This window comes from Lipophrys pholis, assembly GCF_963383615.2.
Source record: "Lipophrys pholis genome assembly, chromosome: 5".
NCBI classification, from domain to species: Eukaryota; Metazoa; Chordata; class Actinopteri; order Blenniiformes; family Blenniidae; genus Lipophrys; species Lipophrys pholis.
The window spans coordinates 24,708,757-24,732,201 of NC_137628.1; the positions used below are offsets into that span (position 1 = coordinate 24,708,757).

General features: G+C 42.7%; 1 protein-coding gene across 2 annotated transcripts; it reads left to right on the forward strand.

The window, feature by feature from the left end:
* Nucleotides 1–2,732: 2,732 nt before the first annotated feature.
* Nucleotides 2,733–22,084, forward strand: smad1 (SMAD family member 1). 2 transcript variants are annotated; one of them, XM_080463724.1, is made up of 7 exons: nucleotides 2,733–2,922; nucleotides 11,582–12,109; nucleotides 16,257–16,520; nucleotides 16,605–16,721; nucleotides 18,773–18,994; nucleotides 19,191–19,447; nucleotides 20,393–22,062. In XM_080463724.1, the coding sequence occupies exons 2-7, from the start codon at nucleotides 11,710–11,712 to the stop codon at nucleotides 20,534–20,536; spliced, it is 1,404 nt and encodes a 467-aa protein (XP_080319850.1). In that variant the 5' UTR covers nucleotides 2,733–2,922; nucleotides 11,582–11,709; the 3' UTR covers nucleotides 20,537–22,062. The 2 variants fall into 2 exon arrangements, with proteins under 2 accessions (XP_080319850.1, XP_080319849.1); XM_080463723.1 differs by having other exon boundaries at nucleotides 2,742–2,922; nucleotides 16,239–16,520; nucleotides 20,393–22,084.
* Nucleotides 22,085–23,445: the final 1,361 nt, after the last annotated feature.

A 23,445-nucleotide genomic window follows, 5' to 3' on the forward strand; every position in this document is an offset into this window, starting at 1 on the left:
GCTCTCAGTCCCAGCAACGGGACGAGTCCATTTGTATGATGTAAAATGCAGTTTGCCTTGTGTTCGTCACTTCAAAATGCAAATATTTGCACTGTGCCTGCCTTGTGCAGAATAAAAGTGCCACTCAGCAGCCAAGTAATTACATTTACCAACCGGTCTTTTGAGCATCTGGGGGATCCTGTTTTTGCCTCGGTGGTTCCAAAATACGGTTCAGGACAGTTGCACATATATGAAAGTTTCATCCCGCTTTGAAAAAAAACCTCAGTATAAACAAAGAAAAGTAAACAAATGATAGCTTTCTTACTGGCAGTCTGGGAAATGGTTTGATGACTATGTAAAAGCTAAATGAGTACATTAAGAAAATGCTGTTGGCTGTTCGATGCACAAAAATAATGAAATAGTGGGGGAATAGTATTGAGATACTTCACTCATCTATTTTCTATCTCAAATTGACAAATCTAACATTTTGCCTTATTGAACCGACCAGCATCAGTAGCTTCATGCAGCACGTTATGGACCATGTGGTCTGCCGTTGTTGTTGTTCTTGTTAAGTGACGTCACGGAACGGCATTTTCAAATTTCTTCACTCTGGAAGCCGTTCCCAAAACAACACTGTTTTCAGGCTCATAAAAACCTGTGCCATGTGGATGACCGTCCAAAAACGATGCGGTTACATGAAACGGTGTTGTCGTGTAAGACAGGGGGGCTCACCAGCACGCTTTTCACTTTGATAGTGCAGTAAAACCCACATAAGCACAGGAGGAACATAGAAACTCTGCACAGAAATACTCCCAATCTCAGACTCAGAGGCCTTCTTACCATGAATCAAAAGTGTTAACCACTACTACACTTGGTAGCCCATTCAGATACTTTACTTAAGTAAACTGAAATCGTGTAAAACTCCAGCTTGTCATACTTGCAGTGAAGGGGACGATAAACTGAGTCTGCAATGTTGTGAGCTGAGCTGTCTTGTTTGTTTTGTTTTTTAAGGTCAGTTGCTGCAGCCCTCAGACCAATACAAAGAAAATCCTCAAGTGAGTAAACTAGTGAACCTACTACTAACAATGACCTGCGGAGACAACGTAGAGTACATGTCATGCTTCAAGTAAGTGTGGATGCAAGAAGGGAGGTGAAATTATCTTAATTAGAATATTACAGGTTGATAAAAGGCATAATGAGATGAACACTCCATAAAGCCTGATAGAGTCGGTATAAACTCAGTGGGCTCCCTTCTGTAAAAGCACTATAAATGTATGTGGTCTAATGAACGTGCAGCTGCTTCTTCTCTCTCCCTTTCAGTGTGTGTGTGTGTGTGTGTGTGTGTGTGTGTGTGCGTGAAACAAAAGTTCAGGGAGTCTTCCTCCTCTGCTCATCATCACCATCATCATCGTCACAGCCCCTCTCCCTCCCCTTCCCCGCGCTGTTTTCCCAGATTTATTCACGTGCAGCTCGCTCCCGCCTCACTCAGACATTCTGTCGCCAGCGCCGTGACGTCACCTGCGCCAGGAGCCTCCTCCGCTCTGAAGCGTTTCCCTCCGCCTGTCTCCGAGATAAACTAGTCCCCCCCCACACAGCGGCATCTCTGAAGTTTACAAACACAGCCGCCCCCAACCCCCACCCCCACCCCCACCCCCCTCCTGTTACTGCACTTTTTTTTTTTTTTAAATATATCGCAGTAATAATAGATCAGTTATGATTTCTTCCTTTGTGACTATTTGGAATCATTTAAAACATCTGAGTAAATAAACTGTAATATATATCATATATTTCAAATCCATTATTAAGAGTTGTGATATTATTAGCAAGTATGAGAAAGATTAAACAATATTTTTTTATCAATTCCAGTTACTGTTAAGATCGAGATTAAACCATCTTATTTACATTCTACTTCACCACTGTTTTCATCCGATAAAAATGCCACAGCCTTTTTTTCTCTACATAATCTTAACACACACTGTTTTTTTTCTCTCATCTTCATGCACATAGAACTACCGATTTAGTCCCGTGGAGGATATGAGACTAAAGTGTCCTCTGCAGCAGGTCTATTTTCATGCATTATCATGCAATATTAATTAGATCCTCTGAAAAACTGTTAGAAGTTCACACCCCTGACATTGCCCAAATTGTACAGAGAACCCTGCATGAGGTGCATGTGAAAGCATGTTGCGATCCTTATCCTCTTGGTCACTTTTGTTCTCCTGACAGATCAGTGCTTATCATATCACACTCAAAAGCAAATGTGAGGCTTAACAAGGTGCAGTTCAGGAGATCACAATACCGATCAACCATCACTTGCACCCATGCAAAAGATCTTTGTCCAGTATCTTCTGAGGAAAAAGAGAATAAAGTTAAGCTTCGCTGTGTATATAATGTAAATACGTTCATTAGTGTAATAATTTGCTGTGCATGCATCTTCCCTGCAGTCTTTCTCACCAAAATGCATGAAACCTGCAACATTTCACCTACAACAGACACGTTTTGCAACCGCAAACTCACACATCAGATATGAAAATCTCCCACTGGTGAGAGCCACTTGTAAAAAAAAAAAAAAAAAAAAAAAAGGAGAAAAAAAACCCGCATTGTTCCACACTTACATAATCCATTTTACACACACTGAATGAAGATGTTGGATGTGTAAAAAGTAGGTCTTCTTGTTGTCTCGGGGGCTGCATCCCGCGGCGTGATACTGGCGCTCAGCGGAGGGTGAGGCGGCTCCGCGACTGACTGACGCCAGGCCAGGCAGAGCGGAGCGGACGGAGCGAGGCAGAAGGGAGCGCGCCGCGCCGCACCGAACCGCACCGCACCGCATCGCAGGGCAGCGCAGCGCCGCCGGAGGAGCCGCACAGCACCGCACCGTACAGCACCGGAGGCGCCGCGGACGGACGCACCGACACGGCCCGGAGCTGCACCGACACTAAAAAGGTACTGTAAAGTTTTCTCTTCACAAACAATGAAAACTTTGTCACTTGTTACACGGTGCACGACTGAGCTTGTGAGGAAGTAGACCCCAGCAGCTATGAGCCCAGAAGTGTGTCATTTGGCAGCTTGAAACTTTTTTTTTTCTCCTTCCCTTTTCGTCACACTGTCAACAGTTTGAAATATAGCCACATTTACCAGCAATTTAGGCTCATTTATTTATCACGTGTAGCAGAAGAATAGCTGCAAAGAATGTGCATGTGTTCTATAAGTGGCAATGATTTAGTTAAATGGCTCCAAAGCATGCATTATTTACACATGGACTATTTGCTACTTTTCCAACACTAACGTCCTTGATGCTGCTTGAAGCACATTATCTGGGAGATGGATGGTCTCCTTCTATCATATATGTCATCTTCAAAAATCAGTGCATGTTTTATACTATGAAAAAGAAAACTACAGTCCAGGGCGATGTCTTCAAATGACTTGATCTGTTTGACTAACTCTCTAAAATCCCCAGATATTACACCTATGATGGTGAGAAGCTGAGAAAAGCAGCAAATCCTTTGAATTCCCTATTTGTTCTCGTCGTCGTGATCCACTTCCTCGCTTGAATTGTTGTAAAAAGTGTGTTGCCCGTGGTTGTGTTTATGAGAATCAGCTCATTGATTGGTGAACTATTGCTACACATGATGGTGTTATGACTCATGTTATGGGTCCCTCAAGATGAGTTGTCCCTTCATGCCACATGCATGATCATACATTGATGTCGGAAAAAAACCATTTCACACCCTGCAACATCCTGGTGTCTTGTTTTGTTTTAAGTTTCTCCTTCTCACGCCGTCTTCTGATGGATGCAGACTTGCCGAGATTATTTCTTACTGGTGCACTTTTGTCCCATGTGTGGAAGTTATGTCCATGTGTTCATGAGTGTGTGTGTGTTTGTGTCTGCCTATGAGTCTTTGTGAGGTAGAAGGAAGGAGAGAGAGAGAGAGAGAGAGAGAGAGAGAGAGAGAGAGAGAGAGAGAGAGAGAGAGAGAGCAAGACTCACACAAACTAAGGCTAGATCTCCTGACATTATTGAAGATGACATATCAGATTACCCAAAGGACAGGAATTTGTCCTTGTCTGTAATAGACCTCCAATTGTTTTATTGTTCTGCTTTCTCGCACTGTGGCGCTTCAAGCATTGTTTGAAAATGAAACCGGGGTGGTTTTATGGTTGTTTTTTTTTACAGCATTGAAGAAAATCTCTTGAATGGCAAAGCAGAGCTGATTGTGTTATGCTTTTATGAGTTCAAGAGCCATCATTCTGAATTATTATTATCTATCTATCTATCTATCTATCTATCTATATCTATCTATCTATCTATCTATCTATCTATCTGTCTATCTGTCTATCTGTCTATCTGTCTATCTGTCTGTCTGTCTGTCTGTCTGTCTGTCTGTCTGTCATTGGAAAACTGATCATTTTGATTGATGAAAAATATAAATTTTCACCATCAGCAGCCAATTTGTTACCGAGCACTTACATCATAAACATCCACGATAATAATAGCGGCCCATTCAATTAAAATTATTATATCTAAATCTCTTAATCTAACCTACATTTCTGTGTTTGTTATTCTTTAGTGTTGCTATTCAATAGCATTTTGAATGCACTTCGACTAATTCGCCGTGAGGCTAATATGTGGATTTTTAGAAAGCATGTGCCCACCAAGGCGCCAGTTGTCCATGTTTGATCTGTCTTGTCAAAATGATGCACCCTTGAGTTGACACAGTTTTACATTCATTTGTATTTTTGATTGCATTCCTCCATGTTTCCTGACCTGAACGTGTGAACAGGCCCATTCACACGCGTGTCTGCACAGAGTGGATAACATAGCCTGCCATGTGTCGGGGTGAGGTGTCCACCCTAACACAACACAAACCCAACACTGAGTGCCGAGCGTGTTTGAGATAGCTGCTTGAAAACCCATGTGTTTGCCGGTTATGCAGTGGCGGTGTGTGTGTGTGTGTGTGTGTGTGTGTGTGGGTGGGGGGGGGGGGGGTGGGGGGGGGGGGGGGGGGGGGGACTGCTGTGTCTGGGACATAAAGAATCTGATCCCACTTCAGCCCCTCAAAGTCTTGACCGGACTGACAACTGTGCCGCGACTTTTTCTGGCGTTTTTCCGTGGCGTGCTCAAAAGTGACGTGATGGCTGGGTTGTCGCTCCCGCGTGTCAATCTTCGCCGGGCATCAGTTGTGTGTGCCTTCGGGTGTGGGCGAGAGGGGAAAGTGACCCCGGTGAGTTAAAGGAGCCTCTCGGGTCAATGCCATGTCTAGTCAGCGAGGGCAGCACCTCACGTCTGACTGTGGTTATTTCAAGCTTCCACTCGCAGACTATTGTATTGGCTGGAGAGGCTGTCGCAAAAAAAACAAGCCATTGATCAAACTCAACAGCTGATAAAACATCAATATTGTGATTTAATAACTGACTTTTCGATTCAGTTCACTTCTGTAAATATTTTCTATGTTGCTGCTCAGTAATTCAGGCACATTTAAAACGTGCAGCCGCCTGGACAGATTTTTTACTTTCTTCCTCTTTTCTTTTAATTTGCATGTCAGATTCATTGTTTGTGTGAAAAAGCTTATTTTGAATCCTGGAAGCGGCACAGTTTCCCCCTATTTTGACTCTCGGAGGATCTTAATCTTCAAATGCTCAATGAAGAGACCAGATATTCGAGTGCTTTTGTACCTTGAAACACTCGGTCTGTCTTAAATCTACAGCTTCAACATCGCTCTCAATTTTCTTCCCCTCTTTCTTTGCATCATCCCCTTGTCCTTCCTCTCCCTTCCTCCTTATCTATCACCCTCTTTCTTCCTGCACTCCTCTGTTTATTGCCTGTGACTCCATTGAGCGGGGGTTAATGGAGGCCCCATCCAGGACCCTGCTGATAAATAATGTAGCTTCTTTATAATGCTGCGTCCCCGGGGAGGGTCCAGAGAGCATCATTACTGCCTCCTCATCCTCCACAGCCCGGGCCTAAATTGATTAACAGACACTGGAGCGCTGCGAAATGATCCATGGGGCTGGTGTAGTGGCTAACAGCTCGCACCAGGTGGGTCAAAGCCTCCGCCTGTCAGTGTCGCATGATCCCACTCGGCGCTCCCATTAGCATCGGTCTCTGTCCGGCGGGCTAACTGATGGCCATAACAAGCGGCCGCTAACGCAATAGCGCCGGGGAACATCGCTCGGACTCGACTGCGGGGAATGTCGGAGTGGTTTTTATGGGGCTGTTGTGTAAATGATGGTGTGTGTTTCAGTCTCTATGGAGGCGGAGCGCGGCGGCCAAGGCCACTGCAGGCATCGGCGCGTCGGCTCCTCGATGCCCCGCGTCAGACGCACAGGATGAATCTCAAAAGTTTGATGGCCACTTATAGACATTTAATGTATTAGATGCATCATAACAGAGTAAGTTTAGTCTTTTAATCAGGGCGGAGACGTAGTACTAAAACTGTCTGGGGAAAAAAAATCTATTTAAATCTTCAGTTTGAAGAAGAAACAATTTGATTAAAACAATCAGAATTTACTGTGAAAATACTTTAGAGTTTTGTTGGGTATTATTTCTCATACCGATAATTAATTCGGTTGTAGTTTCTCAGCTGTAAGGAGTCGTCTGTTTATCTGACTAGAACCTGGTCACATTGTGACGTTTACAGACATCAATGCAAATTAGGGTGTTTCCGTCTTTTATTTGTTTAACAAATGAAAAGAAAACTAAAGATGAATTTAAATAAATTGGCCTATTTGTCGCCTGTTTTACATTTTCATGAGTGAAGTGTTGCCTTTTTTTCTTTGTTTTTGTTTATTAACGGGTCAATACAATTAGAATTGGACAATAAAATGTTTGTCTCTGGCCAAGTTGTAAAAGATATCTATTCACGTCTACCAAATCATTCATTACTAGGCTATTGGAATTCATATTTTGACAAAAAGATCATCAACCTGACGTGTTGTTAGTTGAGTAAAATATCAACTTTTACTTAGACCAGGAGTTTTAAGTGTTTTAAGGATGACAGAGCTTCAGTCACATTGTAACCCCCAACTCCACACCACACACAATTTCACTCTTGCCCCAGGGTAATTTCTGATTGATCGCCAGATTTCTTAGTATTTTCCATATTATTAATACAAATGTTGAGATACATAGGGGGGGGGAAACATTCTTGTGCTGGCTACACGCATTTCATTTGGAGTGATCTGGTAAGAGTTTGCCACTGTCGTAACTTATACTTCCAATGAATTCAGATCCAAGAAAGTGTGGTTTAATAAGAAGTTTATTAATTTTGCGGGCCACTGGATCTGAAAAAAAAGGTTTTAATTTTTTTCTTCGCCAAGAGAAAAAAAAAGCATTTTCCTGACCCACAGATTTTATCCACTGTCGACTGATTATCGCACTGAACGGGATTGAAAACAACAACCATTGTGACTTAAACTTTCCTTTCAATGAAAACCGGGAAATCAAGATGGTGCACAAAACGTTGTTACATCTATCACACACGCACCCTCGTCTATACATAGGTTTAGGAAGCGCAAGGCACATTGGCGCCTTCATATTTTGACTGCCTCGCAGACAACTCCAAGCCAGCATTGTCCATCGAGGCAACACACAGTGCCGGATCAGACCCCTTAAATAAGCATGTGGTCGGGCCAGCACTCAGATATTATTGACAGTCGGGGCTGGAAATATCCTAAAGATGTGGCCTCCAGCTGCAGCTGAATGACAGTGGAGGATTGTTAAGTCTGCTGCAGATGTTGAAGCGCGCCGCTCGCTGGCTTCCTCCATCTGAAGTGGATTAAAGTTTGTCTCAAACTGAACGTGTGCTGATAGCGTGGGCCGTTACCCAGAGGTCATCAAAGCAGCTCTTGCGGCTGGATGTGGATCAGAGTGACTCGTTATATGTCTGGGTGGTGACCCTGACACAAATACGATGTGGCTGTTTGCGTCTTTTGAACTGTGTGCTTTATTGTTAGCCTCCGCTCTCGACTCCGGCTGTGTTTTGCTTTTTACAGATGTGCTGAGTCAGTTCAGCATCAGACACTTACAAGGTCACACTCCGGAGATACTTTTAGAGATTTATCGGAAACACGTGTTTTAATCAGAACAACAGCGTTCATCCCACTCCCAATGAAAGAAGCATGATGTGTAAACCAGTCAGTTCACAACGATACAAACATTTTATTTTTGTCTGTTTAATCTTTGTTTCTTCCTCCAGCGCTGCACAGCCGCAGCCCTGTAATGAGAATACATATTGTATAAGTGCTGTGGATGTAATGTAGCTTTGAGGAAAGGATTTCAGAAATTACTTCAGCGAAGTAGGGAGCTGCATATAGAGACGTCTGGTCGTGACTTCTGGGTGTTAAAATGAGAAATCTTTTGATTTACATGAAGCACTTTGTCTCCATCAGGTTAACAGACGACACAGTGAATGGTAGGTAACTACTTATTTTTTACATATCTGTCTACTGACATCTAAAACAAGCATTGGAGTAATTTAAAAATACTTCTTGATGCATATTTTCTTTCAAATCAGATCTATTTTTGTTTTCTGTAGCAGTTATTTTCATCATCACTCATTATGACAGACAAATTCTGCATTAATATTTTGTTTACTGTATTTTCAATTTGTTTATAAATGATTGAGAGTTACTGAGAACATCAAGCTTTCACAGTACTAACCTTAAAAAAAGGTGGGATTTGTTTCATGTAGGGGTGGGCCATATGGCAAAAGATATTATATCACTTTTTTTTTTTTAATAATAAAATCTAAATCATGGTTTTATCACAATTGTTTTCTTTTTACAATGTTTTTTAGATTAATGTGCAGGTTTCTGAACTGTGCAACCAAACCATTTCCCAATGTAAAACAACCTCCAGCCCCAACAGAAAATAAAATAATATTTCGGTAGATATTTTAATTTAGATACTTTTTGCCAACATGTGCTAAGAACATAAACATACCAAAAGGTAAACAACAACACTGATAAAGTGCAGTCTTGCAAAAAAAAACAACAACAACCAAAACTAAACTGCCCTTGGCTTTATAGGTAGCTTCATATGAACAGTGAACCATGTAAAGTAAAATATATATTTTCCCCCCAAAAAACACATATTTCCAATAATATTTGAGGCTTATTTCAAATGGAGAAAAAAAATGTAAATATCAACTGATATAAACAATGGCAATTCTGCAAAATATTATTTAACACAGTCATTTTAACAGGATTTAAGTATAAAATACTAAATCGCTTATTGAAAAGAGTCCAAATAAAAAATGCAAACTTAAGTATCTGACATTGAAGTGCAGCGATTTAAACAATTATCAAACTCCAATGTCTATAACCTGACTATTAAAAATCCATCAGCTTTAGAACATATTACTGCTCAGACATCTTTTTGTTTTCTTCTGAAAAGGAGGCACATTATGACCGATAACCTCCGAACTGAGGCTGAGCACACTTTTGCAAATCAAGGTTGTTTGCGTTTTGTCAAAACATTTTGACAAGAAACTTATATGATTAGGTGAGACTTTCATATACGTTTACCGTATTTTCTGGACAATACGTGGCACCTGAATATGAGTTGCATCTGTCAAAAACTGTCATGAAGAGGAAACAAAGACCGGAAAGCTCTGCCCTCAGTAATCTGAACCATCAGATTGACTGAAAGCCTTTCAATGAGATTTAGTTGTTTGAAAAAGAAATCAATGTGTGTCCTGTGATCAGCAAAACGTCATCTCAGAGGTCATTGTTGGTGTGTGTGAAGGTCGAGTGTTGATCAGAGACGCAGTGACATCAATTCAGAGGAGCGACTCCACCCTTTGACTTGTCCTTTCACACAGTTTCATCACACTTGACGGAGTGGTCACAGTAGCAGGGAGGAAGTGGAGACGACGTTCAGAGACGAGGCTCAACCTTAAAAAAATTTAAAAAAAAAAAGACCCCCCACCGCTCTGTGAGAGGTGACACATACAAGTCCAAACCTTGTTTTCTGTTGCAGCAATGCTTCTGAGATATTCTCCTCAGAAGCCTGCAGGGTGTGGAGGGAGAACTCGAGAACGACATTTTCCCCTCATCTCACACACATTGTGGTCTGCCTGTACGGCCCCGCCCTCCTCAGTTTGTAGTTCTGTGTCACTTTTTAGATCAGCCAGTGTTACTCAAACGGCTAATTATAGCTGCATCTTGTGGGTTTCCAGTCAGTCTGATTGGCAAGAGTTAAATGTTTTCAGGGCCTACACACACACACACACACACACACACACACACACACACACACACACACACACACACACACACACGCATGTACACAGTTGTAAACAGCACCTGTTCGCATCAAACTTCCCTGCCCATCTGCCAGCATGGAGTTCACATGCAGTGGCTGACAAAGATAGAAATTGTTATTCATCCCATAATCTGAAAGGCCAGGAATAACTCCCGAGCAGTCCTAATGATGTATTTGTTCCTGCTCGTAGGAAATCCAATATACTGCAGGCTTTACTGTCAGAGAGTGATGCATCCTCAGCCCTGAGTCAGTGCGCATAACTACTGCTGGATTTCTCACATGCTGTATATTCAATTCTGGATTTGCATCTGAACATTTATTTAGCCAAAACCTCGACCATAACTACATTTTGTCTCTCTAATTGCATTCGGACATAACTTTGAAAAAAAGAGAAAGGAAGGAAGATGGAGGCAGTAGTGCTCACTGCGTTCTTGTTTTCACTATTAAAAGCGCACACGCCTGCACCTTCTGGCTACCGAATTGCTCCTGAGGGACACCAGTGAATGGGCACATTTATCCTGGGGTTCACATGCACTTCCTTTTAATTGTCCTGCGCTTTGCCACATTCCTGCCCCTAAAAAACAAGTGTTTGCTGGCCATTTGCCTCGGTAGCTTGATCATTTGAATTCTCCTTCCTCGAGGATCGGAAGCAGCTCCTTGTCAGAGCTCACATACGCAGGATCGCGACGCAAACATTTATCAGCTACCCTCGTGTGTGGGTGTAAAAATAAGAGACAAGAACAATTTGGTCGATTATTGGGATACTATTTCAATACTTAAGAGACGTTTTAAAATTAGACAAATTAATTACACCCCTGTGCATGTATACTGGAACAAAGATAATCGTCCAGTTAAACAGTTTAGTTGAGGTTCAATCAAAGCTGGACCAACATACCGAGGGGCAGTCATTTTGACTGACTGTGCAGCGGTCTGCCAGTAATATAATCCCACTTTAACCCCCTAACGGTGCATCTAACACAGTCTTTTTCTGTAGGATGTGTCGGCTGCATGCAGCACGTGAGACCCGTGCCTGTAAATGACATCAGTAATTGGTGGTAATGTGACAAGCTGGACAGGAAACTATCTGGAGAATGTCTGCTTGGGTCCGACGTTCGTGCTCTACTGCCATTTTCCCAGAAGCCATGACTGACACCGGCTGTAACGGTGACATCAGCGGCGCCTCTTCGGGGGTCGTTCGGGCAGCCTTCAGCTGTCCGACATCACGGCCGTAGTAAAAGGGGCTGAAGACTAGGTTGATGTTTCTTAGTTGCTGAAACTTGTCAGAGGAAGGAGATGATGAGGGAATCGTATCTTACACTGATTTCTTTCTTTCCTCAGTGACTGAAAAGAAGATCCCACGTAGTGGAAGTTGAGGATTACATCACCGCTGATCTTCTGAGCCTGGACAGTCTTCACCCACCGCTCGCTTTTCCTTCAGGAGAGGAGAGGAAGGTGGCTCGTCCGACATGAACGTCACCTCGCTCTTCTCCTTCACCAGCCCGGCCGTCAAGCGGCTGCTGGGCTGGAAGCAGGGAGACGAAGAGGAGAAGTGGGCCGAGAAGGCCGTGGACGCCCTGGTCAAGAAACTGAAGAAGAAGAAGGGAGCCATGGAGGAGCTGGAGCGAGCCCTCAGCTGCCCGGGTCAGCCCAGTAACTGTGTGACGATCCCGCGCTCGCTGGACGGACGGCTGCAGGTGTCCCACAGGAAGGGGCTGCCGCACGTCATCTACTGCCGGGTGTGGCGCTGGCCCGACCTGCAGTCCCACCACGAGCTGAAGGCGCTGGAGTGTTGCGAGTACCCCTTCGGCTCCAAACAGAAGGACGTGTGCATCAACCCCTACCACTACAAACGAGTGGACAGTCCAGGTGAGCGACGCCGCGCGCTGACACCGCGGTTAAACAGCCAAACTCTAATGCTCATTACAAGTCATTATTCATAAAATCTCTGACTTTGTGAGTGAAATCCAATGAGCCTCAACATGAACAGAGTGCAGGTTTTATGGAAACTGATAAATTATCTGATGCCAGAGAGAAAAAAATATATATTACAGTCTAAGACCAAACGATAAGGTATAAAACATTCTGAGGATATTTAGTCTGTTTTTAAGATTTCATCTCCCGTCACAAAATGCAAGAAAGGAAACTGAAGTTGGAACGTATAATGCAGCTCTTTTACGCTGCTCTATCTGTGCAATAATAATGTTGAATTTTTGTACTTCTATAATTTTTATTCGTCTTATTTTATGAATTAAATTGAATCAACTTGCATTCATATACTCTGCTGTATACAGTGTATTCTCTTTAATTGAACACACTTGTCATTTTTTTGTTGTCTCGTCGTAATGTAACAGAAAATTTACAGAAATTAGGAGCAAGAGTAATGAGGATACTCCATTGACTTCTTTAACTCTTTTATAAAAAAAAATATATAAAAACTTGCTTAATACTTCTCTGAGACCTTTTGAGTAGTTTTCTGCTCACATAAAGGTACAAAGTGGGACTAATACCCCCATTTTGTCGTTCCTGTCTTCTCCTTCACTGTAATAACTTCAGCAGATGTTCTTATTTGACTTTTCTCTTGCATCTATTATCTTTCTGGTCATTGCCAGGTTTTTGTCTGTAAGCTTTTATTCATTGCAAAGTCACCCAAAAGAAAAGGTCTGTATTATAATAGATGAAGCAAATTTCAGCGAGGACTGTAATAAAGTGGGTTAGACACCTTGTGTAAAAATGGCCTAAAGTCAAACAAGGATAAGAAGCAATAAAAGTTTGTTTTAAAAAGAGATGTGAGCGTAGATAGTGACCCAGCTTGCCGTATTTCCTCAGGCAGGTCATTCCAGAGCGTCTGAGCTCCGACTGCAGAAATAAGACAAATCAAACAGTATTTGGCCTCCTGCTAAACAGAAAATTAGGGTCAGCTGACCAGATAAAAACAGCTGTGTGCAGGGTGCTAAGTTTGTAAAGGGCTGTGTGTGTGTTTGTGTGTGTGGTGTGGGGGGGGGGGGCAGGAAATTCCATCTGGGGGGAGAAAGAGGGCTTTGTTTTGGCCATGCCCTGTACTGCAGGCCCGCCTTATTCTTTTTCTTTTTTTTTTTCTACACACTCATGTACACACAAGCACACATTTTACAAACACGAGGGCGCGCGCACACACACGCGCGAACACACTTGACTGCAGGCGCAGTTTTCTCTGATGATAGCTGGAACAGGAAGGCGGTCACCCACACACAATGGGAGGAAAGAGTCGTTGCCTTCCGTGCACACTTTATGTTTTAGCAGCGGGGTGGAAGGCAGAGGGCCGAGGTGACTCAACCCCGGAGCACCTGTCTATCCACACTCATCCCCCCCAACACACACACACACACACACACACACACACACACACACACACACACACACACACACACACACACACACACACACACACACACACACACACCATTTTTTCCCTGCCTCCACACCCCCCACCTACACTCACACATCCTGTCAATCTTTCCTCACTATTCTCCATAACAGCACAGCTGTCCGCCTGCGCCCCGTGTAACCTTTGAAATAAACTGTTAGGCTGACGCGCTGGCTACCTGCAGGAATACTGACAACAGCCCGAGCCTCATCTAAGATCCCAGCAGCTCCTTTATTTATCTGCGCAGGTATTTATAGACACAAGTGGAGCAGATCTCTGTGGTTTGCGCTGCACCTGAATGCCCCCCCAGCCAGGATATTTACCCGAAGTGATGAATTCCATGACAGCAGCTCGCCTCAAAATGCCTCTTCAGAGCCGAAATCTGAGAGTCCCAGCCAAATACTGCTGGCTAAGACCGGCTGGCTGGAAGCTGACGTTTGAAAAATGCAGCGACATCTGCGCTCAGAATGTCGAATCATCGAGACCGCCACAGAGACGTTTTCTTTTGTCCCTGTTCACATTTGACTTTAAAACCAATTCTAGAAGAAAACTACTAATCTGGTTTGGCAACAGTGAAGTTTATGGCTTCTTAAGAGAAAAGCAACCAATTTGGGACATTTCTAGGTTGCTATATTATGTTATATCCTATAATGTGCCTTATAAAAATCTTATCTGTCAGCATGACCATTTAGAAAATTATTCATAGCGGTGTCAAGCATTGTTTTGGCACAATTGAATGAGTCAGACGAGTAAAATTATAACCATAATCTATAAATATACATAACTCTAAATATTTCCGCCTTTATTTTAGTACACACCATGCAAATGCCTTTTAATATCTTATTACAGAAAACTTAAAATGTGGATTTACTCAGAGAAATAAGTGCAATTTTAACAAAATGTCTTTTTATGCATGCTTACCGGTGCAAAATACAATGAACTGTCCGAAACAAAAATCCCCCCCCCCCCCCCCCCCCCCCCCCCCCCCCCCGCAGCAAATAATTTCTCTCAACCAAATCTAATCTTCTCTGGTACAATGAGCACATTTACATAGCCATAACAATGTGATAAAAGGGAGTGATCAGATAATTATGATAATTGAATCTGATGTGTTTTGATGCACTTCAGAAATATGATCATCAAAAAACCTTGTTTCAGCGCATTAGTCCAATATCAAGTCTGTTTCAGAATACTGGGTAGTGATGTCAGAGTCAAAACTTCCAGTTATTTCAAAATGTCTCGTTATAGCGTTGGCTTAGTCGATCTCATTTAACGTCAACCTTTTCGGCTCTTCTGTCAACAAGTGGATCTTTCTCTCTGCTGCCACACATCATGTTTTCTGTCAGCGTTGTGACTGCAGTACTTCTGTTTTCAAATTTTCTCTCTACACAAAAAAAAATCCAGATAAACCAGTACATGTGGCAAGACAACCAAGTATTGGCAATAAATCTAGGTGTGTTGATTTGATTACTCATAATCAGATCATTAAAGCATAAAGCATATCAAATTACGCCGTTTGAATGATCACTTATAATCTGATTACTGCAGAAACTGGAGTGTGTATGTAAACTGGCTAATTGTTTTTTGTAAGGCATGTCTGTTTGTACAAATTCACCAGTGCTGCTTCAGTAGCACTAAGACTTTTTATGCTTGTTTATGCTTGTAAATTATTGCCAGCTCCAGCATACAGACCAGAAACAGCAGTTACCTTAATGGAAAATTAAAACCCATCTTTTCTTTGTAGCTTTCAATCTCTTCAAGATCTTCCCTCAAGCTGGGATGGGCAGATTTTTAACCAGCATGAAACATCATGTTTTGATGCAGGAAACTTTCGTGTCAACATACAGTACATTCATTTTTCTAAGTACAAACAGCAGCTAATACTATTTCCAGAACCCAGTGAGAGAAAATGTTGAAAAACAGTTAACACAACAGCTCCACTTTGCAAAAAAGATATGAAAATAATGAAATTAAAGAAAGATGAATATTTCTTTACATAAAAAGAAGACAAAGGTGACAAGCGTCTGTATTAAAGAATTATGTCATTGAACTTATTAAAATCAAACTTTAATAATCCAGGAAAAGAAAATCATAAGAAAGCATTACTAATAAATAATGGGGAGAAATAGTTTTGTTTTTTTACATCATGTACAGTACATGTTAATGAATGAATCATGTATGAATGCATGTGTGAATAATGAATAACAAAATAAGAGTAGTTTTAAGAAAAAATTTATTTGATAAATCTTAAATCCTGAGTTTTATTCTTAGAACTTGGTGAAATAAACTTAGTGTGTCATGCTTGTTCAATATTTACAGCTTGTTTGTTTACCAACACCACAATAACACAGTACTGATATTAACTTAATCAAAATCAAAATTGTGCAATAAATTATATGGTACTTTTTCTCAGTGCGTCTCAACAAATGACAGTTTTATCATGCTGATTCAAAAATATATATATAATATAATATATTTTGTTTGTTCATTATTCATCTCACCCTGATCAGAACACCCTTAGTGGACGCCACAGGAGAGTTTTGTGTTTGTATTTTTAGTTCCATTTCATGCGTCTTAATTAAACCACACCAGTTCTTTCCCTCTCCACAGTGCTGCCTCCTGTCTTGGTACCGCGGAACAGCGAGTTCAACGCAAAGCATACAATGCTGCCTCGCTTCCGCAACCCTCTGCAACAGAACGAGCCACACATGCCCCAGAACGCCACCTTCCCAGAATCCTTTGCTCAGGCCAACACCATGCCTTTTCCAAATTCGCCGGGCAACAGCTACCCAAACTCCCCCGGGAGCGGCAGCAGCGCCACCTTCCCTCACTCCCCATCCAACTCCGACCCCGGGAGCCCATTCCAGATGCCAGGTGAGGTTTCTTTGAATTATTCCTACTTCTTCTGCTTTGACATAAAATCTCACTCTGCTTTGTTCTGCCTCCGCCCTCATGCAGAGACCCCGCCTCCTGCCTACATGCCCCCAGAGGAGCAGATGACTCAGGATTGCCCTCAGCCGATGGACACCAACCTCTTGGCTCCACCCTTGCCCCTGGAGACTAACAACCGGCCAGGTGATACGGCATTTTCTTTGCCTCACACACACATTTTTGTACGTCCTTGTGTCCACTTATTTCTTGTGATATCACCCACATGAAGCTGTCTGCTCCTGCTCACCTTGATCTGCAGGGGCCAGGATTTCTGGGAAGCCTTGTTGTTGTTTTTCGTCTTCTTCTTTTTTCGCAGTCAAACTCCCAAACAGAAAAAAACAAAAACAAAAAAAGCCTCAGTGGGGTTGCGTCAACATATCCTTTCAGATAAAACGCTGTGTGAGCGAACCATTTACTGTGGGGTTTTAGTCTGCGGGTGCGAGCCCAGGAGAAGCTCAAAGCCTCAGCAAATGAAGGTCGGCCTTCGGGTTTTATGAGCTCCATAAAAGCTGCAGCCTGTGTCATCTCCTCTGGTGGTAATGACTTGAAACTCGTTAACGACGAGATTCACTAATTACCTCAAACTTTCCAATCTGATGTGTGGCGCAGTAATTGCTGCAATCTCCCCTGTTTGGTTTCCATTTTATTGTGCTAGACAGACAGATCAGAGCTCCATGTCTATGAATTCGTAATGGGAAACACAATGGACAAGTGTTCCATTTCAAAAATGTCCGAATCAAAAACGAAGCTCAACTTTTAGCAGTAGTCTCCAACAGACAGACCACATACGCCATGTTTTCAGGGGGGAAAAGGAACACCTCCACAGATGTACTTGAAGTAAATGAACAATTTAGAATAATAAGAACATTCATGTTTTCATATGCATGCATCCTGTGTCTTTTGAGAGACTAAAGATCTGTATTCCAAGTGTCTGAGCCATTCGGTCATTAAATATATACACATCAATGTTCCCTTTGAAAAAATAAGGGTTTGTTTGTTGTTTCGCAGTTGACACACTCATCAGGATGATAGCAGGATCTTTGTCTCTACTGCTGGTTTCCACACCTGACCCAGAAAATATTTTTCACACATTCAAGGCCAATCAGAGATTGTGCCCACGCACGGTGACAGCAGCGGCAACACCAGCAGCAGCAGCAGAAGAGAAGAGCTGTTGAAAGTTTTGTCAGCTGGGAGTGGAAGTTTGGGGAGTTTTCGAGTCCTTTTCCACAAGCTGCATCCTGTGTCAGGGGAGCAGGTTTCTATTGTGGGTCAGGCTGTGGGAAGGGGAGAGACAAAACACACCTGCCAGCCGGTGCCACGCCACAGAGGGAGCATGTTGGAGGATAAGCGTGATTTACTCTTCTTAGAGAGAGAGATAAATCTTTATTGTCATTGTAGAAATCACACATCAGTATGACGCAACGATTCCACTGCGGTGCCAGAAAAATAACAAAATGTGCATCAGCATTTCACTCACACATTACAATACATTACAAGAAAACCCGAATGCATCACACTACCAGACTGTACAATCATAAATACCATAAGAATAAATTGTATAAAACCTATTGAGATAGAAATGTGCAGAATAAAAGAGCATACTGTAAAAGTGTAGTAAATAAGCAGTTTTAAAAAGAGCAGTAAGGTGGCTCAGTATCAGAAAACGTGGATCGTTGTGTATTAATTACAGCTATTGCTCTGTTAAAAAAAAAAAAAACTGTCCCTGAGTCTGTTGGGGTGTGATCTCAACGCCCAGAATCTCCTGCAGGAGGGCAGCAGCTCAAACATCCAGTGTCCCGGGTGTGTGTGGTCATTCAGGATGCTGCGAGCCCTCCCTTTCTGTGGATAACCTATCAGGTACAAGGAGCATGGCCAAGCTTCTTCTATTGACTGTTACAACCCGACACGCAGACCACAGACGGTCTGCACGCTGTAGAAGGCGTCTCCATTGACCTCGGTCGGCACAGATATGCTCAAACGTAGCTCGGAGGCCCCTTATGCTTATTCAAGTCATAGTTATGGGCTACATGGGACAATAATCGTGTGGATGACTGAGATTTACAGTTGTGTCTGCAAGCGTCAGTGGTTCTTGGCAGTCTGCACAGAGGAATCTCAAATGTGCCTCCAGTATGTCTGCGTGTGTCTCTGTGTCCTCGGCTTCACTCCTGCGACCTCTTAATTTGCTTCCTGTGCAGATGTGCAGCCCGTCGCCTACGAGGAACCCAAACACTGGTGCTCCATTGTTTACTACGAGCTCAACAATCGCGTCGGAGAGGCGTTCCAGGCCTCCTCCACCAGCGTGCTCGTGGACGGCTTCACAGATCCCTCCAACAACCGCAACCGATTCTGCCTCGGCCTGCTCTCCAACGTCAACCGCAACTCCACCATTGAGAACACCCGGCGGCACATCAGCAAAGGTACAGCGTGGGAAGTCGTCAGTAGACAGCAATGAATGAATTTATCCTGTCAGCAGGGACGTGGAGGGATACGGGAACAAAGCAATAACAACAATTGACTAAACATTACAGTCCTTGAATTTCGGTCAGCTATGTTGATGTTAATCAGTTTTTAAAACGGCGCTCGCTCCTAACGCGCCCCTGTTTGTGCGTCCAGGCGTCCATCTGTATTACGTGGGAGGCGAGGTGTACGCCGAGTGTCTGAGCGACAGCAGTATTTTCGTCCAGAGTCGCAACTGTAACTACCACCACGGCTTCCATCCCACGACCGTTTGCAAGATCCCCAGCGGCTGCAGCCTGAAGATTTTCAACAACCAGGAGTTTGCGGAGCTGCTGGCCCAGTCCGTCAACCACGGCTTCGAGGCCGTTTACGAGCTCACCAAGATGTGCACCATTCGCATGAGCTTTGTCAAGGTGATCTGGTCCTGACCACTGCTGCGCTGGCTGACCGTTATCCCTGAATCTCGCTCAGTGCTGATAGAAATACTTTTAGCTTTGCCGAGTATCAAGTGAAATTCACAAGGAGTTGCTGTATCACCTATAACACCTTCGTTTAACAACATTATTTCAGTGACCGGTTGTCGTCTTGTTTCAGCAGAGAAATCCAAAGTGTCACTTTTAAATGGCTAAAGAGCCAATGGAACTGATTTCTCCAATAATCTCAGAAAAGGGAAGGAAATATGAAAAATGTTTGAGCATCATTGGAAGGAAATGTTGAAAGGTTCAGTCTGCATGCAGGCTCCCTGTTTTTTGTTGCTGTACTTACATGCAACCAATATTTTATTAACAAAGCTTTATAAAAAAAAGACATGTGTAATTGACACATACTCTGATATCCTGATAATCTCATACGAGGACTTTGGACTGGTTTTAAACTTTTATTTTGATACTATTTCTAATTTTGGAAGAGACATTATGTTAAACAAGATGAAATAAAGGGAAATAATTATAATGCAATGGAAAAGTTCTTCTTTCCCAAAATTTCAAGGTGATATTTCTGATTGATTTCACATAAACTGCCATTTAGAGCCTTTTCTATGTTAATAATGTTAGATTATAAATCAAGAAATTCAATAATAAAGTATCTTGAAATATTAGGTCATTGCATAATTTCAGACGTTTCATTCATTTAACACCAGAGGCCATAAGCAGCGCATATAAAATTTCTACTCTGCTTGAAACTGTATATGTTATGAAGGTAGAAGTATCTGACAAAATGATTATCTTCTCTTTTTTTTAGAATCACACCTGTAGGTTGGGCTGCTTCTTGCTATTGAAATGTTTCCCTGTACACACACACTAAAACGAACGATTGTCTTCCTGCATCATTCCAATCTCATGTGTTTTCCTGCGTTTCAGGGATGGGGAGCAGAGTACCACCGCCAAGACGTGACCAGCACGCCCTGCTGGATCGAGATCCACCTGCACGGTCCGCTGCAGTGGCTGGATAAGGTGCTAACCCAGATGGGCTCCCCCCACAACCCTATATCCTCCGTCTCCTAGGCTCCACTGTCCTCGGCCCCGTGGCTGTCCGTACCCCAGCATTTTGGTCTAAGTAGCAAGAAACAGCGTGAGCTGGTCCCAGACCGGCTTTGTGTTTCAGTCCCGAACTCGACTGAAACACAAAGCGGCCTGGGAGCTAATTTGGCAGGTTTGTTCTCTACTTGAAGGACGTCTGAATTGGGCACATTTTACAGACTGGGAGAGAGGAGTGAGCAAAGTGAGCGTGATGCAACTGGAAGATACTTGATCTTTGTGACCAACTGTAATAATTAGACCATCACACTCATCATGACGCAAGCATCCTCTCTGATCTTGCTCCCGCGACTTTTTTCTTCTTCTTCTTCATTGTTCTGCTATCCTGACTCATAAGTAGTTTGCGTCTAAATATTCCCTGGGACGTCCACCTATAACACGCGTGTAGTTACAATTAATTATGGGACATTCCACGTCACCAATTGCAGTCAGCTGCTGGTTTGTTGGGTTTCTAATTTTTTTCTGACTGCAGTGAGCTTGGCATGAAAATGTACTGAACAAACCAGAAAGGGAGCAGGGACTGACAAGATTTTATTCATATTTACATATTTAAATATGTCTGTTTCACACACACAAAAATAGCTTTTTGCTAACTGCTAAAGCAAAGCAGTTTGAAGGAATTATGTCATCAAAATCAAATCTCATCTCACAGATAACAAGAAATGATACGGGGGCAGAATTAGGGGGGCATTTGAGCGTTCAGGGCGGGGTGACAGTGTGGGGGGGCGTGGCACTGAAAGGGCATTTCAGACACACAGAAAGAAAAAACAGACTACGTCTTGCTCATCCTGTGTTTCAAATAGATTTTAAAAAGATAAAAAGAAGTGTTTAGATATATTCACTATTAGAATATGTGCTGTGCAGTCTGGTTTTGCAAAGCAGAGTTTGGTTAGTGTAGTGTTACACGTGAAGATAAACCGGTAGCTGATCACGACATGAAGCAGAGCTGAGTTTGTCCCGTTCGCTGGAAACAGCTTTATCAAATGTGTCCAACATGGAGTCACAGTCGGGACGTAAATATCTCCTCGGTCGTGCTTCTTTCTCTCTTATCACATTGACGAAGCAAAACTTGTTAAGAAAAAATAAATAAATCAAAAGATTGGTATGGGAAAATGTTGAGCATTCAAATGTTTATTGTTGACTGAGAAAGGCATCAGTTGCTGAAGTTACTGGTAAGTTTTTTGTTTTTGTTTTTGTTTTTTTCAATAAAATGCCAATTTTGCCATTCAATTCTTTTATGCTTTGAGCAATCTTCTTTGCTATTAAACTTGTATACTCTTTACATTCTTTTTGTATTTTTGAGCATTTTTTTTTGTTGTTTGTCTGCACTTTTAAATGTTGCATTTTTATTTTTTGTTTCTTTTCTTTTCTCCTATTTTGTTTTGCTCAGTTAAAAAAAGAGGAAAAAAAAACAAACTCCCAGACAAGCAGTTTTATTCCATGAATATCAAGTCTCTACTGGAAGATTTAATAAATTTCTTTCATTAATTGAGATGTTTCTGTGTCCTTTCTGATAAAAAAAATGACTACATGATGTGTGTGTGTTGCGTCTCACTGGGGCCTGAGAACTTGTGAGGAACGTAACAGAGAAAGAGTGACTAAAGGATTTTAGATTGTAAGAGATCAGATCTATGACTTTTTTTTTCTCTGCAGGTTGAAATGAGAATGTGCATGATTTTCTGTCTCTTTGTGAGGGACTGGTGACTTGTCCTGGTTGTGGCCTGCCACCCGCTCCATTTCAACCGGGAACGCCTCCGGCAGGTACCGCGGCCATCGGCACAACACAACATTGGGACAAAAGCATGTTCCCCGTGAGTAAAAGTCCCAAAATTCTTCTATGAAAACATGTTTTCAAGAATACACTAGACTCACGTAAAAGTTCTGGTTTGCGAGAGTGGCTTAGGGTTAACCCTAACTACAGACTGAGGTTGGAGTAAGTCTGCGGGAAATACAAGTCAATGCGATGTCCACAGAAGGCGATGAATACTGTGACTGTGTGTGTGTGTGTGTGTGTGTGTGTGTGTGTGTGTGTGTGTGTGTGTGTGTGTGTGTGTGTGTACACACGTCTTCCTTTTGGGGACTAAAAGCTAATTTGAAAGACTCTATTTAAATGGGGTTGGCTTGTTTACAATTGAGATTAGCGTTTTGCCATCAGTGGCTCCAGCTCCAGTCACGGTAAGTCTCCAGGAAATGAAGATAAGTCGGTGTAATACCTCATGAAGTCATAAAAAATACAACAGTGTTTTGATGTAGACCTTCAATTAAAGAGACCAACAATTACAAGTGTGAGTCGAAGCCAACTCCTCTGGTGTTGAGTATCTCTTGTGTTTTCCAGTAAATTGCATGGAAAGACATAAAACCATTGGCTTTCCTTTTGTGTTCTGAAGCCCACTGTGACAGAACTGGAACCATGATTACAATCTTCCCAGAAGGTCTTCTGGAAGTCACCGGCCGGATTGAGTGTGTTTGTGCGTGCGGCAGTTTCAGTTGATTATGTGACGTGGGTGGTATGGTTGCTCAGTGGTTTGTGCCGCTGCCTCCCAAGAGGTTGCACGTCGTTCCCAGATTCCACGGAGCAAAATGTCAGGTGGAGCAGAGGTCCTGGAAGACCGAATAAACTTCAATGGCCGGAAACTCTGCGCCCAAACGCTCCCTCTTTGTTGTGACAGTCCTTAGTTATTTACAGATGACGATCCACCGTGCCTGGCTCCACATGGAGGATCTTTCATAAACCAATACGTATTCAAATAAAATTTGAACTCGAGCAACAATACACAAAAGTCCAAGTCATCCACAACCATCAAAGCCCTAAATTACAGTAGTGGTCCCAGTAATGGACCAGGGGGCGCGCCTACGCTCTCCAACATAAACAATAA

What these genes read in the sequence shown, in the direction of transcription:
- smad1 (XM_080463723.1), top strand. Translation starts at nt 11,710, where the DNA reads ATGAACGTCACCTCGCTCTTCTCCTTCACCAGCCCGGCCGTCAAGCGG. An exon ending in GAGCCCATTCCAGATGCCAG is followed by an intron (nt 16,521 to 16,604) that starts GTGAGGTTTCTT and finishes GCCCTCATGCAG; the next exon opens with AGACCCCGCCTCCTGCCTAC. An exon ending in CCGGCGGCACATCAGCAAAG is followed by an intron (nt 18,995 to 19,190) that starts GTACAGCGTGGG and finishes TTGTGCGTCCAG; the next exon opens with GCGTCCATCTGTATTACGTG.